This window comes from Budorcas taxicolor, chromosome 5 (genome assembly GCF_023091745.1).
Source record: "Budorcas taxicolor isolate Tak-1 chromosome 5, Takin1.1, whole genome shotgun sequence".
In the NCBI taxonomy this organism is placed as follows: domain Eukaryota; kingdom Metazoa; phylum Chordata; class Mammalia; order Artiodactyla; family Bovidae; genus Budorcas; species Budorcas taxicolor.
The window spans coordinates 17,124,852-17,147,760 of record NC_068914.1 but is presented as its reverse complement, the minus strand read 5'-3'; the positions used below and the strand labels follow the sequence as shown (position 1 = coordinate 17,147,760).

The 22,909-nt window shown below is 36.6% G+C and overlaps 1 protein-coding gene across 2 annotated transcripts in view; it reads right to left on the bottom strand.

The window, feature by feature from the left end:
• Positions 1 to 22,909, bottom strand: part of MICU1 (mitochondrial calcium uptake 1) — a 223,837-nt gene that overhangs the window by 170,212 nt on the left and 30,716 nt on the right. For both annotated transcript variants that reach the window (XM_052639467.1, XM_052639466.1), the window contains 3 exons: positions 13,178 to 13,339; positions 12,565 to 12,739; positions 4,251 to 4,413 (listed from right to left, as the gene is read on the bottom strand). In XM_052639467.1, coding sequence (XP_052495427.1) covers positions 4,251 to 4,413; positions 12,565 to 12,739; positions 13,178 to 13,338 — 499 coding nt within the window. In that variant the 5' untranslated portion in view covers position 13,339. The remainder of the gene's footprint in view (positions 1 to 4,250; positions 4,414 to 12,564; positions 12,740 to 13,177; positions 13,340 to 22,909) is intronic.

Sequence of the window (22,909 nt, the reverse complement as noted above, 5' to 3'; positions counted from 1 at the left end):
TATATCTCACAATCCTTTTTCTGTCTTACACACGTCATCTTTAATCTCTCCTTCCACATGTCACAAAATAAGGTGTTAAAACTAATTCAAAAGATTGAAAAGCTAAAAAGTCGGTGCAATCAATGGAAACTGTCTGGTTTAGCAGCATTTAGTACACTCATAGTGTTATATAACTACCACCTCTATCTATCTAATTTCAAATATTTTCATCACTCCAAAACAAAAATAAACAAAAAACACCTTGTGCCCATTAAGCAGTCAGTTCGCATTCCCCCAACCCAGCTGCTGGCAAATGACAACCTGCTTTCTATCTCTAGATTTACCTAGATATGTTATACAAATGAAATAATATCCCAATATAAAATAAAAATTAAAAAAAGCAATCATATAATAAGTGGCCTTTTGTGTCTGGTTGGTTGATGATTTTTATTTTTTAATTTATTAAGATTTGTTTTGTAGCCTAACACATGGTCTATCTGGTCTATTCTGGAGAATGTTTGATGTACGCTTGAGAAAAAATGTATCCTGATACTCTTGAGTGAAGTGTTCTATATATGTCTATTAGATTTAGTTGGTTCATAGAGAGTTAAGTCCTCTGTTTCTTTAATGACCTTCTGTCTAGATGTTCTTTTCACCACTGAAACAGGGTTATGAAGTCTCTAACCATTATTGTAGAACGATTTCTCCCTTCAATTCTGTCAATCTTTCTCTCACATATTTTGGAGTCTGTTATTTGGTGGGTGTATACACATATATTTATCACTGTTATATCTGCTTGATGAACTAACCCTTTTATATATAAAAATGATTTTTTATATAATGTCCTATGGTAAAGAATCAGCCTGCCAATGCAGGAGATGCAAGATACATGTGTTCGATACGTGGGTTGGGAAGCTGCCCTGGAGTATGAATTGGCAACCCACTCCAGTATTCTTGCCTGGAAAATTCCAAGGACAGAAGAGCCTGGTGGGCTACAGTCAATGGGTTGCAAAGAGTCAGACACAACTGAGGGACTGAGCAGGCAAGCAATACTCTTCTAAAGTGAGTTTCCTGTGGACAATATATAGGTAGATCATATTTTTTAATCTCCTGTCAGTCTCTGTCTTTTAACTGGTGAGTTTGTTTTAGATTTAAATTGATTATTAATATGGAAGGACTTGCTTCTTCCATCTTGTTATTTGTATGCTATATGTCATGTCTTTTTTATCCCTTCATTTCTCTGATCTTGCCTTCTTTTGTGTTTGATTTTTTTTTCTAGTGTACTATTTTAATTCACTCCTCATTGCCTTTTCTGTATATTTTTTAGTGATTTTCTTAGTGGTTAACCTGAGGATTACAATTAACATCTTAAATTAGTAATCTACTTTGAATCAACATTAACATATCTGTAATTGTTGTTTCACAAATTTCTTTTAAATCATACAGAAAACAAAATAGGAGTTAAAACTCCAAAAACAATACTGACTTTTCTATTTTCCTATATACCTTTACAGGTCTTTATCATTAAAAAATTTTCTTTGTATGATTTTGGTTACTATTCAATATACTTTGATTTCAGCCTAAAGGATTCCAGTTAGCAACAAACTTCCTCTGCTTTTACTATCTAGAAATTGTCTTAATTTCTCCTTCTGGGACTCCTATTATGCATATGTTGGTATTCTTGCTTTTGTCCCACAAGTACCTTAGGCTCTATTCATTTGTATTCATTCTTCTTGCTCTGCTCCTCAGACTGGACATCAACTGACCTATCGCCAAGATTCTGATTATTTAATCTAGCTGCTCAAATCTATATTGAACTCTTTCAGTAAATTTTTTATTTTATCTACTTTTCAGTGCAATAATTTTTAAAATTTTGTAATTATATTTGGCTGCACTGGGTCTTTGCTGCTGAGCACATGCTTTCTCTAGTTGCAGCAAGCAAGGGCTACTCTTAGTTAAGGTACAGTGCACAGGCCTCTCCACTGCAGGGGCTTCTCCTGTTGTGGAGCACAGGCTCTAGGTGTGCAGGCTCAGTAGTTGTGACGCAAGGGCTTAGTTGCCCCATGGTATGTGGGATCTTCCCAGATCAGGGACTGAACTTGTGGCCCCTGAATTGGCAGGTGGATTCTTAACCACTTCACCATCAGAGAAGCCCTCAGTTCAATAATTCCTACTCAATTACTTTTCATAATTTTAATTCTTTATGAATATTCTCTATTTATTAATACATAATACTCCCTATTTCCTATAGCCCCTTGCCTATGGTTTCCTTTAGCTCTTTGAGCATATTTAGGATAGTTGATTTAAAGTCTTTGTCTAGTAAGCGCAATGTCTGAATTTCCTTGGGGATGGTTTCTATTTCTTTTTTCCCCTCCTATTCTGATAATTGTTGATAAACCATGAAATTCTTCAAACTGAAAATTAGACATTTTTAATATTGCAATGTCGTAATTCTGGAAATCAGATTCTCTCTTTTTCCCAGAGTCTGACATTGTAACTTGCTGAGGACTACAGTCATCACTTTGTTTAGTGATTTTTCCAAACTATTCTTGCAAAGACTATTCTTCCTCATGTGTCATCAGTGAAGTTTCTGCTCTATTATTTAAGCAGTCATCAAGTGCTCTCACAGAAATTTCCTTAAATGTTAGATGCAAAAAATAACAAACCAACAAACAAAACACATCCCAGCTATTTTAGTGTTTGTAGATTGGCCCTGAGCTAGGGTGCTCTTTTGATGTTTAGCTGCTGCTGCTGCTAAGTTGCTTCAGTCGTGTCCGACTCTGTGCGACCCCACAGACGGCAGCCCACCAGGCTCCGCTGCCCCTGGGATTCTCCCAGCAAGAACACTGGAGTGGGTTGCCATTTCCTTCTCCAATGCATGAAAGTGAAAAGTGAAAGTTAAGTCGCTCAGTCGTGTCCGACTCCTAGCGACCCCATGCACTGCAGCCTACCAGGCTCCTCTGTCCATGGGATTTGCCAGGCAAGAGTACTGGAGTGGGGTGCCACTGCCTTCTCTGTGATGTTTAGCTAGACTCTCCTATAACTCCGCCTTAACTTACCTCCACTTCCATGGAGCACAACTATCAACAAGAAATACAAGGCCACTCAAGTCTTTTCCAAGTATGCATCAGGCCCTGAGCATCACTTTGGATTCCCTAGGCAGTAGCCTTTCAAAGCTCTTATTCCCTGAAATGTCTTTATTCTCATCCTCCTCCTTCCTAAGCTTTTTAGTCTGTCTGCTGCTGGTCCTATCTGCCGTCTCTTGGCCTGATGGGTTATAGGTGGTATACATGTCTTTAAATTTTTAAAATAGATGACATTTTGAGGTGGGTGAAACAAAAGGCAAATCTTTGTGCTGGTAGCTCAGTAAACTATCAGGTGAGTTAAAAGGCACACCCACTTTTTAAAAAACAAAACTGTATACGTTGCCCTTTACTGAATTCCCCATCACTAGCAAGCCACAAAAGGAATGTAGGCTGCCATTCCCATGACTGCTGCTAAGCAGGGAAGTAGGGCATGGTAGGCAGGTAACCAAAAGGTCACAACACTTTCTTTCCAAAATGTATTGGCTTCATTAAACATTACCCTGGTTGCTATAACAGTTTTTTATTAGATTTCAGTGATCCAAAAAGTTGATTTTGTCCATTTTGGGCAGCATAATGATTTGCTTCAGTGAAAGAACTGATTTTTTTACTGAAGAAAATGACAGAGTCATTTTTCCCACCATGTCTCCCAAAAGCATTTGTAAATTATTACCTTTAGCTTATAATATTAAGCCCTTTATTTTCTTTCCTCACATCTCATTTCTTCAGGCTGGTTCATCTAGATGAGACATCCTTTCCTCTGTTCTTCAAAACTTTTATTCAAACTTAAAAGTATTCTCTAGAAACCATTCTCTAAACTTCCAGGTTGAGTTAAGTGCCCCTTACTTACACTGCCATAGCACCTGTTCTTTAACAAATCATCACATTCCTGAAACTACCTGTTACTATCTCTGTCTATCCCACCAAAGAGCAACATCTGTAATGCACTGCCTTCAGGAATAGTTTTATAACAAGCAATGAATCTCAACCAGAGGGGTATAATCTCAACATTTTAGATTACAGGCTCCTCTTTTCTACTCCTAAAGCCTAGCATAATGCCTAACATCCAGCAGCTACACAGTGAATATAATTATTGCATGGACTTACATAGTTTAGGTGATACAGAGAAACAAAGCAGCATATAATGAAATAAATACCACAATCTTATTTTTCACTGTAGCAACTTACGTTCTGGTTGTTTTTCATTGGGTGTTATGGATCGCACAAAATCTTCTGGTGTCATAAACACTTCAGATTCACCATGCTCACTGATTACTTTCAAGGTGGCAAAATAGCGGAAGATTTTATCTGGTGTGGAATATGCACGAATCCTATTCTCATATTCCATCACCTAAAATTAGAAATTCAGAAAGTGTTACTGTATTAAGCAATTCTCATTTTCATGTATTTTCTCTTACTTGGGAGAAATTTTATACCATTTTTCCTATAGCTGTTTTTTTTTAATATTAGAAATTACTTGTGCCTCAAAAACCTATGATACTATTCATACTTCAGTTGAAGCAATGATTGTATAAGTTTTGTTTAGAATGTTTTTTAAGGTTTTTTTTAGTTGGAGGATGATTGCTTTACAATGTTGGTTGGTTTCTGCTGTACAGCATTACAAATCAGTCATAACTCTCTCCATATATATATATGTATATATATATACATAAATCTCCATATTTACATATATATATATATATGTAAATCCCCTCCCTTTTTAAACAACTTTATTTTATTTAAATTTTGGCTGTACTGGGTCTTCATCACTGCATGAGAGCTTTCTCTGTTTGCTGCCAGTGAAGGTAATCTCAACTCTAGGGTGTGCAGGCTCAGTAGTTGTAAGCCCACAGGCTTAGTTGCCCTAAGGCATGTGGAATATTCCTGGACCAGGGATTGACCAGTGTCCCCTGCAATCCAAGGTGGATTCTTAACCACTGGGCCACCAGGGAAGCCTTAGAAGTTTTTGAATAGTTTCCTAATTTCCTAAATCATTGAAAGCAAGCAAAAGAAAAATGTCATACAAGAATTCAAAAAGTCTCAGTCAAAGGCTCCATACACATGAGAGCCTATCATTTTTTAAATACCAAGTTTTCTAGAAGGGACTAATTTTACAGTTTTACTTTCATGCAATTTCCTGAATTCTAAAACAAAGCAGACATGGGACTTTCACAGATCTGAACAACTCTTTTAAATACAAATTACATTAAACAACAGCATAAAAAATAAAATTACATATCACAGAAACTCAATTATTAACACGTCTGAAGCAAATACTTTTACTTTGGACTGAAACATTAGACTTCTAGAGAACATTTAAATATAGCATATTTAGAAAAGAGTAGATGTGGGAAGAACACAAGAAAATATTTGAATAGGAACAAAATTATATATGGCATACATTTAACTAAAAGAGTATAACACTAACATAAAAGCTAATATAAAAGTTAATATAATGTTAATATAAAAGTCCATTTCTTTATCTAGCCCCCAAGACCCCATCTGTACATGAAACATACAAAAATACTGTTATCTTTTGCGTAATATTCTTGTACAACCTATATAGTACTTTGGTGAAAAGATTTCTCTCATACCTGAATTTTATATGTTGAGATAACCAATAATAAATAGTATCTTAGAAATAACTGGCCAGAAAATATGTCAAGGCAATATGATCAATTATTGGATTATTATTTAGATCCATACAATATGGATCTAAATCCATATTGTAAGGCAATTATCCTTCAAATAAAAATTTAAAAAATCTATCAGTGAATTCAATGTCTATAAGAAACATTATTCAATGTCTATATTTAAAAAAATTATTAATGTTTTAATTTGCTTTATTAATACAGCTATTACTCTAACTGTCATTTCTGGCTAGATGGTCACTTTGAGGTCACCGAGAGCAGCTGGTTAACAATGGACTCAATTCCATTACCAGATGTGCTTTCAGTCACCAAGAAAGGAATGCTAATTTGTAACTATACATGACAGGAATCTTTCTAAAGCTAACTTGCATTAAAGTCTGAATACTGATTTCAGAAAATTTTTCAATAGATTTGGCACATGGCAGACACACTAAGCATTCTCTTAGCAGCCTTTCAACCCCTTAGCAGCCTTGAAACTTAGCTACAAGTCTTAAACCAAAGGCATTTTATATTTTACTACATCTGCTGGGTCATACCAGCTACAAAACAAAAATAATCAGTTTGTAATATTTAGGATATAAGCTACAGCTACTGTCAAAGATGGCTTTGTCAACTAACATGTTAAGTCAATCATATGTAAGATAAAGGTAGAAAAAGAACAACTTAAAAGTCAATGACTTACAGACTGAAAATCAGATTCTTGATTGTTACCCAAAAAATACACTGCTGAGTATTACTGATTAGTTTTAGTTTGAAACAATAGGTAAAGTAACAGACTTCTTGCATTTCTGCATTTTTAGAGTTTAATATAGATATATGGTATAGTATATTTTTGGTTTTTTTCACTTAGCAATCTAGCTTTTTTTAAAGTTTTTATTGAATTTGTTACAATATTGTCTCTTCTCCAAAAGGCATGTGAAAAGATGCTCAACACCACTAAGTATCAGAGAAATACAAGCTAAAACTATCATGAGCGGCTGACACCAGTCAAAATGGTCATCATCAAAAAGTCCACAAACAATAAATGCTGGAGAGGGTGTGGTAAAAAGGGAATCCTCCCACACTGTTGATGGGAATGTAAACTGATACAGCTACTACAGAGAACAATATGGAGGCCCCTTAAAAAACTAAAAATAGAGCTACCACATGATCCAGCAATCCCACTCCTGAGCATGTATCTGGAGAAAAACATTGTTTGAAAAAAATCCATGTATCCCAGTGTTCAATGCAGTACTGTTTACAATAGCCAAGAGACGGAAGCAAGCTAAATATCTATTGACAGATGAATGGATAAAGAAGACGTGGTACATATACTCAAGGGAATATTACTCAGCCATTAAAAAGAATGAAATAATGCCATTTATAGCAACACAGATGGACCTTGAGTTTATCATATGAAGTAAAGTAAGTCAGAAGGACAAACAGCATATGATACTGGCTTATGTATGAATCTAAGTAAACGATACAAATGAACTTATTTGCAAAATAGAAATAGACTCATAGACTTAAGAGAACAAACTCATGATGAGGGGAGGAATAGACTCAGAGTTTGAGACTGACATGTATACACTGCTATATTTAAAACAGATAATGAACAAGGAATACTGTAAAGCATGGGGAATTCTGCTCAATATTCTATAATAACCTAAATAGAAAAAGAATTTGAAATAGATATTTGCGTGTGTAAACTGAATCACAGTGCTGTACACCTGAAATTAACATAATATTGCTAATCAACTATACTCCAATGTAAAATAAAAAGTTTGTTGTTGTCTTTTTTAAAAGAAGACAGATAACAAGTATTGGTGAGGGTATTGAGAAAAGCGGACACTTCTGCACTGCTGGTGGAAATGTTAAATTGATTCAGTCACTATGGAAAACAGTATGGAGGTTCTTCAATAAATTAAAAATAGAACTACCATATGACCCAATAATCCAGCTTTTGGGTATATAGCCAAAGGAAATGAAATCAGCATCTCAAAGCGGTGTCTGAACTCCATGTTCACTGCAGCTTTGTTCACAATAGCCAAGGTATAGAAAAAAATCTATGTGTCCATCATGGAATCTCAAGGGACTCCAAAGAACCAATATAATTTTGAAAGAAGAATAAAGCTGGAGGACTCTAACTTTCTGATTTCAAAACTTATTACAGTCATAAGAAGAATGTGGTATTGGCATAACGATAGGCATATACACCAAACAAACAGAAAAGAAAGCCCAGAAATAAACCCTCATATATATCATCAAATGATTTTTGACAAGGGTGCCAAAATCATTCAGTGGAGAAAGCAAAGTCTTTTTGACAAATCATGTTGGGAAAACAAGATATCCACATACAAAACAAAAAACATACAAAAAAATGAAGTTGGGGGCGTCCCTGGTGGTCCAACGGTTAAGACTTCCAATTCCACTGCAGTGGGCACGGGTTTGATCCCTAGTCAGGGAAGTTCTGTATGCTGTGAGATGCAGCCAAAAAAGAAAAAAACAAGAAAACTTTTAAAAAAGATGAAGTTGCACCCTTATCTAACTCCATATTCAAAAATTAACACACAGTGAATCAAAGACCAAAATGAAAGATCTAAAACTAGAACACTCTTAGAAGAAAACGTAGAACAAAGCTTCAAGACACTAGATTTAGCAGTGCTTTCCTGGATGTGATGCCAAAAGCATATGCAATGATAGAAAAAAAAGAAAGACTTCCTGGGTGTACCTATGGCTGATTATTGTTGTTTGGCAGAAAACCACAAAATTCTGTAAAGCAATTATCCTTCAATTAAAAAAATTAAGTGGCAAAAAAAAAAAGGTACCTTATGTAAGTTAAAAAACATTTGCTGTACATCAAACAGTAATATCAATAGGTAAAAAGATAATCCGCAGAAATTAGCAATCAGATCATATAGAAAACTACTAAAACTCCATTAAAGAAAATTTTAAAATGGGCAACGGATGTGAACAGACATTTCTCCAAAGAAGATATACAAATGGCCAAAAAGCACTTGAAAAAATGCTCAACATCACTGATCATCAGGGAAATGCAAATGAAAACTACACCAAGATACTACCTCAGATCCATTAGGATAGCTAATATCAAAAAAACAAAAATAACAAGTGTTAGCAAAGATGTGGTAAAAGAGGAACCCTTGCTGGTGGGAACGTCAAATGGTGCAGCACTGCCAAAAACAGTGCTTTCATAAAAACAAGCACTTCCATTAAAAAAAAACAACACACAACTGAAAATAGAACTACCATATGATAATGCAATTTCACTTCTGGGTATATACCCCAAAGAATGAAAAGCAAGGTCTCAAAGAGATATGTGTATACCCATGTTCAGAGCATCATTATTTACGATAACTTAAATGTGGAAGCAACCTAAATATCCATAAACAGATGAATGGATAAGCAAAACGTGGTATATACATACAGTGGAATACTACTCAGCCCTAAGAAATTCTGACATATGCTACACCATGATAACCCTTGAGAACTAGGTGCAATAAGCCAATTACAAAAATACAAATACTATACGAATCCACTTGCATGAGGTTTTTCTTTCTTAGGTATTCAAAAATCTGAAAGTGGAATGGTGGTTGCTAGGGGGATCGGGGAGAGAGGATAGTAGGGAGTTATGTTTAACAGGTATAGATTTTCAGTGTTACAAGATGAAACATTTATGAAGATGGATGATGGTGATGGTTGCACAATATTATGAATGTTTTTATTACCACTAAACCATACACTCAAAATTGGTTAAGATGGTAAATGTTACGGTATATGTGTTTACCACAAAAATATTGGAAGAAAAAGAAAAGAGACCTTGGGGTCTCAGAGTACTGGAAGAACTAACAAGAAAAAAACATGAAAAATATTTTAAAGATATACAGGATGCACAGTAAGGATTCAAAAGAAAAGAAAGGACATTTAAAAAGAATTCCAAAAGAAAAGAAATGACAGTGAATCAGTACTGAAGCAATGTGTAAGAATTTTTCAGAATTGAGAACTTGAGGTTTCAAACGGGATAGTAAAATTAAAACTAAAAAAATAAAACAAAGCTAAATAAAATAAAAGAGAGAAGCATGCACAAACTAACAACAATAGTATGCCATGAACTAAGTGATATGACTGTCCTAGATCTTTGTACTTGAGAATTTTTTTAAATTAAAATAAAATAAAACACACAAGACAACCAGGCCATGCACAGGAATAAAAACAAATTCAGGACACTTGTTTACATCTGAAGAGGAAGACAGAAAAATGAGGTTAGAGTATACAACAATGTATTTTTTATATTCACTGTTTCTTCTTACAAAAAAAGGAAAACACAAAAAACTGAAGCAAATATAGCCAAATGTTAAAACCTGATAAGAATGAGTGTGGGTACATGTATATTTATTATAGTAGTCTCTATTTTTCTCATTGGATATTTAAAATATTACAGAAAAATCAAGAGAACATAAAAGAACAAAAGCAAAAAGTTTACATGAAAATGATGGCTCAGAGGTAAAGAACTGGCCTGCAGTGAAGGAGACACGAGAGGTGGGAAGATCCCCAGAAGAGGAAATGGCAATCTACTCCAGTATTCTTGCCTAGAAAATCCCATGGACAGAGGAGCTTGGTGGGCTACAGGCCATGGGGTCACAAAGACTGAGCCACGGACACGACTGAGTACTGAGCATGCAGGCATGGCGATATCAAAGGCAGCATGTAAAGACGGTAGCAGTTTGGTAGTCCAGGGTAAAAATCTGAATAGGACAGTATTTAGAAAAAAGTGCACGATCAAAAATGAAGCTTATTATTAATTGAAAGATAACTGCTTTACAATATTATGTCAGTTTCTGCCATATATCAACATGAATCAGCCACAGGTATACCTATGTCCTCTTCCTCTTGAACCTCCATCCCACCTCCCACCCCATCCCACCTTGATGAAAGGTTGTCACAGAGCCCTGGTCTGAGTTCCCTGAGTAATACAGCAACTTCCCACTGGCTACCTATTTTACAGATGGTAATGTATATGTTTCCATGCTACTCTCTCCATTCGTCCCCCTCTCTACGTTCCCTCTCCCTGTATCCACAGTCTGTTCTCTATGTGTGTGTCTCCATTGAAAGGGAAAGTGTTAGTCATTCAGTCATGTCTAATTCTTTGCAACCCCATGGACTGTAGCCCTCCAGGCTTCTCTGTCCATGGAATTTTTCAGGTGAGAATACTGGAGTGGGTTGCCGTTCTCTTCCCCAGGGGATCTTCCCTACCCAGGGATTGAACCTAGGTCTCCCACAATGTGGGTAGATTCTTTACCATCTGAGCCGCCAGGGAAGCCACCAACGGAAGTCTTCATCGCTGCCCTGCAAATATGTTCATCAGTACCACTGTTCTAGATTCCAAATATATGCATTAATATATGATCTCTGTTTTTTTCTGACTTAATTCATTCTATATAATAGGTTTTAGGTTCATCCATCTTATTAGAACTGACTCAAATGCATTCCTTTTTATGGCTGAGTAATATTCCATTGTATATATGTACTACAACTAAAACTGAAGCTTATAATTTAATTAATGAGAGAAGAGTCTTCAACATGTCTATATATAGACTGTGTAAAAGAATGAATAACAAAGAGTAACTAAAAAAAAGGATAGAGAAAGAATAAGTGTTTAAATAGGTTTGCGGGGACAAAATGACAAATGGGATGATTGCCTATTCACTGAGACTTTAGTGAAAGAAAGACTATATTTCAGATTTAGATTAAAAAGGGTTTATAGCTTTGGGAGTTACCAATTAAGTAAACTACACTGATAGCTTTTATTTTTTCTGTGAAGTATAGGATATAGTCAACTCAACTGCTAAGTAGAAAGTAGAAGCAGAAAATGGAAGATTCAAAAACAAATGTTTATTTGGGTCATTTTAGCCCTACATTATAAAATGTAACATTTGACTACAAATGAAACTGCTGGTGGCAAGATAAATTTGAACTTTCCTTAAGTTCACTCAGGGCAAAAGATTAAATAGATGTATCATTTTGGAAACATGGCATGATGGATAATTAACTTGTAATGCATAAATTCTGTTCAAATTCACTTTAACCAGAAGTGTTTTGGGGAATGACATATTTAAGAGCTTCCTCCAAGTAAACAGAAGATCCGAATTCTCAAAGGAACTATTCTTGTTTGCAATTATACATGCTCCCCAGCACACATAAAGTAACTCAAATTATCTTGTGTTGATTAGTTACATTTTTTAGCAAGTAAAGGTAATTTTCTGAATTTCAATGTGAACATGCAAAATGTCTAAGAAATTCAGCCTTTTGACTTTTCATCATGTGTCTGCTGAATTCAAACACCCACCATCACAGGGATTACTAGAGAGGAGCTAAAACTTTTCACAGGTAAAGCTATATACAACAATATACTCTGTTAAAGATTTTAAATGCTAGAGTTATGTAAAGTTTATGCTGTCCTCAAAAAGTAGTTGATTTGTAGACTTCCAAAGAGATCTTCTGCCTTTATAATTTGGCATTATAGATCAGTGTATCACAGACTCAGCTTCACATATATGAGAACATTCAGCAATGAGAAAGATCCAAAAAGCAATGATCACCTTACATAGTTGAATTGAAGAACAAAGAAAAGATATATTAATCTTGATTACAAATCCTATATTCTTCTCACTACCCCAATTAACTTCACATTAAAAGAATACATTTGCCTTAGAACATGATGGAAAATTGCAAAGAAATGAATCACTTCAAAGAGAATATAAATCATTTGAAATATCTGATAAAAGACTCAACAGTATTATTCTAAAATATAATTAACTATAGTTCTAATTAATTTATAAGATTGTGTTCCATACTTTTCTATCTCTGAATCCAGAACGTTTCTTCTTTTTCTCTTCTGGATAAGGCTCAAGACAAACACCTGCAGCCTTTTTTTCAGCATTACAATCTTCCCCTTCCTCTTTACTCTTCCCTTTATCACCAAGTTCACTCTTGATGTTGTTTGCAGATGGTGGAGATTCTGCAAGGGCCCTGGATATGCAAAAAATAAAAATTAAAAAATCTATCAGTCAAGAAGGTCCGTCATATTAAACAAATAAAGATTCTCAGGTAGAGCTTAGCAGGAGTGACAGCAATGAAATTCATTAAAAGTTCTACAAGAAAAGGTTGCTCAAAAAATTAAAAATAGAACTAACATAAAACCCAGCAATTCCACTTATGATTATATATCCAAAAGAATTGAAAGCGGGGTCATGAGGAGATTTTTGCACTCATGTTAATAGCAGCATTACTCATAATAGCTAAAACATGGAAACAACTCAAATATATACTGATAGATAAAATGGATAAAAGAAATATGGTATACCCATATAATAGAATATTAAGCCAGAAATCAACGCCTTTTCCATAAAAGAGACAACTGGAAGGACAGAAGTACATGCAGGAATAGGATGGTCAGTTAACACTCACCTTTTCCACAAAAGACCGGTACTTGCAGTTACTGCAGATGCTCCAAGAAAAGCCACCATCATTAGCCGTCGCCTGGTCTGGGTGGGCTGTGATCCTCCATGGTACCATCGAGAGCCCACTGCCAGCTCTGCCAATGCAGAAAGTGAGTTAAGACGAAACATCCTATGGACAAAAAGTAGAAATATTATTCCTAGCAAATGGCAGTGACAGTGATGATCATGATAATAACAGTATTAAAGCCAATAAACACTAGATATTTAATGGCAGACAGTATTCTAAACACTTGACAATACCATGTATTATCCCATTAAATCCTCAGAACAATCAAATGAGACAAATACTACAACCCATAAACCTGATATATCAGTCAAGGTACAATTAGAAGAAACCACATGGTAATTTGAACAGGGAAAGTTTAATATAAAGCATTATTAATTACAACAGGCAAAAAAGTACTAAGGGGTAAAGACTTCAGATATAGGGAGCAGTCACTACTTAACAGGGCTATTTCAGAGCAACAAAAAAGAAATGTATCTGTAAAGCGCCACTCCCAATTGGGCTGAGATCAGACAGTGGTGAGCATGCAGCTATGGATGTCTGAGAAAGCTGCTAAGTGCTATACCAAAAGAACTCACTGTAAAGCCATCCACAAGTGACTGAAGGAGAAACAGGCATTTCTTCTAGATTACATGACTTTTTGTAGTGGCAATTCATTTAAATCACAAAAAGTAACCATGCTTCTCCTTTTTGATTTTCTCAAAGCATAGTTTACTTCTTCCTGATTTAAATTATCTTGTACTTTGTACATATACTCACATATTCACATATTTGTAACTTACGTAAGTTTGCCCCACCTTCAACATACACACTTGGTTCTGAGTTTCCTTTAAGGTCAAAATTACTCTTTACCTTTCTGAAAACAGTGTAACACAGTGGTTGTTACATTATAGCTGCTTAAAATATTTAACAATTTTACTTTAATGTGAAAAATGTCAAGTTACAAATCACACAGGTACTGGCTCTGTACATTTAAGTACATTTTTCAGCCCCAAAATACTGTCTTTTGTTGTTTGGGTCCAAGTCAAGTTAGACTATTTAGCTGTCTCCCTGAGCTGGTTACTGACTCTTCTCTGAGATCAATACCTATAATCTCAAGTATATCTTTCTCCTAGCCTCCTTCATTCAACCTAGCTCCAACATCAAAGTTGGAGCTAAATCTTGCCCTTACAGATAAAGTGGGAAATAATTAGTTTTTTCTATGTCATATAACCTAAGCTTCAGCAACACAATTCTTACATCCCTTCCTATCCTAGAAGTCACCTCATTTTATTGCACATAATCTAGCAAATTCCAGCACCAAGGAGATTGTCCTTTTGTTTTCTTCCTGTCAGTCAACTTCCAATTCATTTTTAAATTAACATTTTCCAAACCCACAAGTGCATTCACACACAGCATTGCTTTTGTCTATAACAAAAACAAGCATAACTAAAATACTCATATCTGGTGAAAACATTATTCATCACTGACAACAGTAAGAAAAGGGCACTTGAAAGTTTTCAATGTGAAAGACAAATAACAACCAATTCAAAAGCTGGACCAGAGATTTCCCTGGCAGTCCGGTGGTTGATTCTGTGCTCTCACTTCTGAAGGCCTGGGTTCAATCTCTGATTGGGGAACTAAGGTCATGCAAGCTGTGTAGCATGGCCCCCCAAAAATCTAACTGCATAGGAGATGTGGAAGACAAACAGGAAAAAAACTAAAATAATAACGACAACATTAAGTAATATAGGAATCCAGTGACTCAAGATCTAGTCTCAACTCTACTGCTAAACAGCTGTGCACAAAGTAAGCTCATCTCCTCCCCAAAGAAGAGTTTATCTACTGATGAGACAACTACCTACAGGAGTTTTAGGGTTTGTATTCTCTCTTTAATGTTCTCATACCTCTGGTGAAAAAAGATAATGCAAATTTTAATCTATTTCAGTTAGGGGGAGAGACTAAAACAGTATATACATGGTTCAAAACTTACTAGCTTTGAGAACCCATTTCTGTATGCTATGGCTTCAGAGGATTTTAAACATTGGAGGTCCTGAGTTATAGGAACATTCCACTTACATTTGGCATTGTAATTCAAATGTTACTGTCTACACCTCATTTCACCGCTGATTTTAATCTTTTTCTCCAAAGTACACATCAAAATATATATCTATCCATCTTTTCTAGTGTAATTTCCAAAGATGCCAAGTAAACTTGAGGGAAAAAATTATCTCACTGAGAACAGACTATTATAATTTAATTCCCAGCTTTGTACTGAAGAAATGGTGTAACTAGGTGAATGTGCTAATTTTTGATAAGAGACCATTTAAACAGATTTAAGGAGATCCACTTTCTGGAAAATTGAATAGGCCAACTGGCCGCAGTTATGCAGTAATAAGACTAACATGTACATTTATGACATGGATTAAATAAAATCAAAACCAGTGCATTTTTCTCTGCCCTTAGAGTCCTCATCCTTCTCCAAAAAGAACCATGCCTCTAAAAAATAGCTTTTATGTGAACTGAAAAAAGATGAAGAGGTATTTCTAATTAAGAAATGTCAGGGGAAGCAAGTAAAAGACAATTCTGTTACGAAGAAAAGCATTATCCATGCAACAAGAAACAGAACAAGTTAGTTAAAAACAAACAACAAAAATCTGTAACAGTATAACATTGCTGTGTTTCCGTATCTATTATTTTTAAACTATTATGCTTAAAGTATCGCTTTTGGTAAATTTCAAAGGGGCACAGAACCAGAAAAATCACTTAATTAAACATCCCTATTTTACAGGTGAAGGAACAAAGATCCAGATAAGTTATGCAGTTTACTCATAGCTAATTAGTACCAAAACCTACAGTAGATCCTAAAATTCTTGATTCCCAAATAAGCAACCCAAGGAAGGGGAATCATTTTAATTAACTGTTCACAGCAAAACAAATATAACAGCCACACTTCAAAAGGAGATCAAGTGTCCAACCATAGAAAGATAAACAATTTTATAACAGACTACAATGTAATACAAATATTAAAATTATAACCCTTGCTGCTGCTGCTGCTAAATCGCTTCAGTCGTGTCTGACTCTGTGCGACCCCATAGACAGCAGCCCACTAGGCTCCCCCATCCCTGGGATTCTCCAGGAAAGAACACTGGAGTGGGCTGCCATTTCCTTCTCCAATGCATCAAAGCGAAAAGTGAAAGTGAAGTCTCTCAGTGGTGTCCGACTCTTTGCGACCCCATGGACTGCAGCCTACCAGGCTCCTCCGCCCATGGGATTTTCCAGGCAAGAATACTGGATTGGGGTGCCATTGCCTTCTTCTTAATTAACTGTTCACAGCAAAATAAAATAAATATAACAGCCACACTTGAAAAGGAGATCAAGTATCCAACTATAGAAAGATAAACAATTTTATAATAATAGACTACAATGTAATACAAACATTAAAATTATAACCATTAGAAAGTATTAAATATTATTTCACAAGCCAACAGAAAGCTGTGCTAAAGATATAAAAAGACAGTTGGAAAAAGAAATAAACATGGCTCTGTAAGCTATGAAAAGATACTTAATATCACGCATAATAAAAGAATGCAATTAAAAATATACTGAGGGCTTCCCTGGTGGTCTAGTGGTTTAGAATCCATCTGCCAATGCAGGGGACATGGGTTCTACCCCTAGTCCAGGAAGATCCCACATGCCATGGAGCAATTAAGCCAGTGTTTCACAAACTAAGCCCATGCATTGCAACTACTTGAGCCTGAGTGCCTAGAGCCTGTGCTTCACAACAAGAGAAGCCATCTCAATAAGAAGCCCATCCATCACAACAAAGAGTGACCCTCATCTGCAACTAGAGAAAGCCTGCATGCAGCAACGATGAACCAGCACGGCCAAAAATAAATAAGTCCTTAAAAAAAAAAAAAAACTATACTGACATTCACTCATTATGCTGGCAAAACCCAGAAGTTTGAAAATATACTTGTTAGCAGTGCTGTAGAAATGGCACTGCTGAGGAATGTGTAAATTGGTACAATCTATGGAGGGCAATTTGGTAATATCCATCAAAATCACCCAAATAAGTTGCATACAATGACACAGCAATTCCACTTCTGATTTAATACACCACTGATACTCTTGCACACCTCTGAAATTACACATGTAGACAGTTATTCACTGCATCATAACTTTAACAAACCCGCCTCTTTGTGACCTCATGGACTGTAGCCTGCCAGGCTCCTCTGTCCAAGGAACTCCCCAGGCAAGAATACTGGAGTAGGGAACCACTTCCTTCTCCAGGGGATCTTTCCAACTCAGCGATCGAACCTGTGTCTCCTGCATTGCAGGCAGATTCTTTAGCATCTGATCCACCAGAGAAGCCCACGAAACAAACAGCAAAAGACTAAAAATCACCCCAAAGAGAAGCAAGAGAGAACTGCTTAAACTATGATAATATACACAAGGCAATAAAACATAGAGATTAAAAGAAAAAGAAAAAAACTATGTATATATTTGAAAAGATTTTCAAAACATACTGTTATCTTACTAAAGCAAGGTGTGGGATAGCATATGTGGTACACTACCCTTTATGGAAAAAGAGGGGAAATAAGAATGCATATTTGTATATTCTTATTAACTCTGGAAGGACACACCAATAGTGTGTGTCCTATACCAATATGAATAAAAGTAAGTAATACCAATAGTGTTGTCAGGATTGGGAAATGGGTAAGATATCAGATGGAGATTTTATGACATAGCATTTCATTTTTAAAACTATGCTTATGTATTGATCTAGACAAAGACTATTTCAAACAAGCATCTTCACTGAAGTTTAAAGACAGAATACAAGGTAATATGTGCATGTCAATTAAATAATGTAAAATATATGTGCAGCTTTTTAATTTAGGAAAAATTTTTAGATGATGCAAATAAAACTTAATGATTACTCTGGGGAAAGAGTTTACTTAAACTTCCTCATTCAGAGAAAAATAAAGGCAGGCCCAGGTTGATATTTTGTCATTTACCAGCCCTATGAACGGGCTGAGGCCCAATAATGCCTCAGAAAACAACCTAGTAAGTGAGGTCTGCTCAGTCATGTCTGACTCTTAATGACCCCATGGACTTAAGCCTGCCACACTCCCATAGGATTTCTCAGGCAAGAATACTGGAATGGTTGCCATTTCCTTCTCCAGGGGATCACCCAACCCCGGGTAGGGATCACACCCAAGTCTCCCACATTGCAGGCAGAACACCTTTAAGGTTTAAAGGGCCCCTAAGCTTATTTAACTTATATGCAGAGTACATCATGAGAAACGCTGGGCTGGAAGAAGCACAAGCTGGTATCAAGATGGCCAGGAGAAATATCAATAACCTCAGATATGCAGATGATACCACCCTTATGGCAGAAAGTGAAGAGGAACTAAAAAGCCTCTTGATGAAAGTGAAAGAGGAGAGTGAAAAAGTTGGCTTAAAGCTCAACATTCAGAAAATGAAGATCATGGCATTTGGTCCCATCACTTCATGGGAAATAGATCTGGAAACAGTGGAAACACTGTCAAGACTTTATTTTTTTGGGCTCCAAAATCACTGCAGATGGTGACTGCAGCCATGAAATTAAAAGATGCTTACTCCTTGGAAGGAAAGTTATGATCAACCTAGATAGCATACTAAAAAGCCAGAGATATTACTTTGCCAAAAAAGGTCCACCTAGTCAAGGCCATGGTTTTTCCAGTGGTCATGTATGGATGTGAGAGGTGGAATGTGAAGAAAGCTGACTGCCAAAGAATTGATGCTTTTGAAGTGTGGTGCTGGAGAAGACTCTTGAGAGCCCCTTGGACTGCAAGGAGATCTAACCAGTTCATCCTAAAGGAGACCAGTCCTGAGTGTTCATTGGAAGGACTGATGCTGAGGCTGAAACTCCAATACTTTGACTCACTGGAAAAGACCCTGATGCTGGGAGGGACTAGGGGAAGGAGGTGAAGGGGACGACAGAGGATAAGATGGCTGGATGGCATCAGGGACTCGATGGACGTGAGTCTGAGTGAACTCCGGGAGTTGGTGATGGACAGGGAGGCCTGGCGTGCTGCGACTCATGGGGTCGCAAAGAGTCGGACACGACTGAGCGACTGAACTGAACTGAACTGAAGCTTTAACTCCCTGTATTGACTCCCTACATTATGGCAAATTTCCCCAGTACGGTAAGACTTACTTAAATCAAAGTCACATCCCAATACTCTTATTACTGGCACATCCTGATTCAACTTATCAAACTATTAGGATTCCAGACTTTATCCTGAGCCTGACTTAAAATATCTGCTTACACTCTATGTTATGTCCCTGGTATTTATGACCTCTGACAACTGCTCATTTAAAGAACAACTGCTTGGCTCTTGCACTCCAGACACTGGCCTACATAAACCTCTTTTGTACTATTTCTGTTTGTTACTCAGCACTACTGTTAAAAGCAATATCTGATAATACTAAGGCCAAGATATATTTCTAAGATCCATCTATATTTGGCAATCAGTAAAACTCAGACCTCAACTATAACCTCAGCTTTCAAAGTGTTTAGTTTACATGAACTAAGATTCTGAGAAAACAAGGACTAAGTGTTCTTTATATCTGTATTTCTAGACTTTTAATACAGTATCTGTCACAGCTAGTTTATACAGGTGATGGTCCAACGAACTCCATGAACCTGGAAATATAGCTGCTCTCTGAGAACTACATTGTAAAATCAGCAATATCTTGAGTACTCACAACTTTATAGTCATCTGAATGGCAGCTGTATACTAACCACAGCATTGGATTCAATAGGCCATCAGAGCCTCAATCATTCAGTATCTTAATTATACACTTAACTCTCCTTTATTCTATTTCTATGCTCACTTAAATTGAAGAAAGTAGGGAAAACCACTAGACCATTCAGGTATGACCTAAATCAAATTCCTTACAATTATACAGTGGAAGTGACAAATAGATTCAAGGGAACAGACCTGATAGATAGTGCCTGAAGAACTATGGACGGAGGTTCGTGACACTGTACAGGAGGCAGTGATCAAACCATCTCCAAGAAAAAGAAATGCAAAGAGGCAAAATGGTTGTTTGAGGAGGCCTTACAAATAACTATGAAAAGAAGAGAACCGAAAGGCAGAGAAAAGAAAAGATATACCCATTTGAATGCAGAGTTCCAAAGAATAGCAAGGAGAGTTACCTTTCTCAGTGATCAATGCAAAGAAATAGAGAAAAACAACAGAATGAAAAAGACTATAGATCTCTTCAAGAAAATTAGATATACCAAGGGAACATTTCATGCAAAGATGGGCACAATAAAGGACAGAAATGGTATGGACCTAACAGAAGCAGAAGATATTAAGAAGAGGTGGCAACAATACACAGAAGAACTATACAAAAAAGATCTTCATGACCCAGATAATCACAATGGTGTGATCACTCACCTAGAGCCAGACATCCTGGAACGTGAAGTCAAGTGGGCCTTAGGAAGCATCACTACGAACAAAGCTAGTGGAGGTGATGGAATTCAGTTGAGCTATTTCAAATCCTAAAAGATAATGTTGTGAAAGTGCTGCACTCAATATGCCAGCAAATGTGGAAAACTCAGCAGTGGCCACAGGACTGGAAAAGGTCAGTTTTCATTATAATCCCAAAGAAAGGCAATGCCAAAGAATGCTCAAACTACTACACAATTGCACTCATCTCACATGCTAGAAAAGTAATGCTCAAAATTCTCCAAGCCACGCTTGAACAGTACACGAACTGTGAACTTCCAGATGTTCAACCTGGATTTAGAAAAGGCAGAGGAACCAGAGATCAAATTGCCAACATCCACTGGATCATCGAAAAAGCAAGAGAGTTCCAGAAAAACATCTATTTCTCCTTCACTGACTATGCTAAAGCCTTTGACTATGTGGATCACAACAAACTGAGGAAAATTATTCAAGAGATGGGAATACCAGACAACTTGACCTGCCTCGAGAAATCTGTATGCAGGTAAGAAGCCAACAGCTAGAAATGGACATGAGACTGGTTCCAAATTAGGAAAGGAGTACTCAAGGCTGTATATTGTCACCCTGCTTATTTATCTTATATGCAGAGTACATCATGAGAAATGCTGGACTGGATGAAGCACAAGCTGGAACCAAGATTGCCGAGAGAAATATCAATAACCTCAGATATGCAGATGACACCACCCTTCTGGCAGAAAGTGAAGAAGAATTAAAGAACCTCTTGATGAAAGTGAAGGGGACAACAGAGGATGAGATGGTTGGATGGCATCACCGACTCAATGGATATGAGTTTGAGTAAACTCCTGGAGCTGGTGATAGACAGGGAGGCCTGGCATGCTGCAGTCCATGGGGTCGCAGAGAGTCAGACACGACTGAGCAATTGAACTGAACTGAACCGATGCTCACTTAGTAATTGTGATCATAATTCTGCTTCCTGTTTAGACTGCCTTCAAAGAGAGAGCATGTTGATCAGAAGATGGGCATTTCTAGTTCTCATGGTAAATTAATAAACTGGCAATCTGCAATCTGGTTTATAGTTTTAATCTCCCATAATAGTCTAATGAAGCTTCACCAAAGCAGATAAATTACATGGCAATAATAAGATTCAGTTTGAGGCCTTGGTCCATGGTAATATCTTGCCCCCTGACTTGCCATTTCATTCAAACTTATACCCCAGAGAGAATTTCCCAAAAGTTTTGCATGGCCAGTCACTGAACCTAGGGAACCACATTTACTTTTCCTTCTGCCCAGGGTGTAACTGAATAAGTGGAAGGCAATGAATGAAGAGTCTAAAGAAAGGGAAATGATGGGAATATTGTTTTGCTGGACATGATACAGATTGTTGTATGAAATAAGCAAGACTACTTGAACTTTTTCTACAATAGTAATATAGGAATACATTTTTGTTGAAAATGTTGTAGAGAAATATATAAAGAAACTATGCATACATGCACATATATATATTCTTCACTCTTTTCCATTATGGTTTGTCACAGGATATTGAATATAGTTCCCTGTGCTATATAGTAGGACCTTGTTGTTTATCCATCCTATATATAACAATTTGCCTCTGTTAACCTTAAACTCCCATCCTCCCCTTCTCTAGCCCCATTTTTAACTTTGATACTGACAAATTATCCTTCAATACTAACATTTCAATTTACATACCCACCAGGAGTGTATGGGGGTATTCCTTCTCCTGTATTTGCTAGTCTCAGTCTTTTCCATTTACATTAATATGATAGGTAAAATGATGGTGTGATCACTCACCTAGAGCCAGACATCCTGGAATGTGAAGTCAAGTAGGCCTTAGAAAGCATCACTACGACCAAAGCAATGATGCTGTGAAAGTGCTGCACTCAATATGCCAGCAAATCTGGAAAACTCAGCCACAGGATTGGAAAAGGTCAGTTTTCATTCCAATCCCAAAGAAAGGTGATGCCAAAGAATGCTCAAACTACTACACAATTGCACTCATCTCACATGGTAGTAAAGTAATGCTCAAAATTCTCCAAGCCAGTCTTCAGCAATACATGAACCGTGAACTTCCAGATGTTCAAGCTGATTTTCGAAAAGGCAGAGGAACCAGAGATCAAATTGCCAACATCCACTGGATCATCGAAAAAGCAAGAGAGTTCCAGAAAAACATCTATTTCTGCTTTATTGACTATGCCAA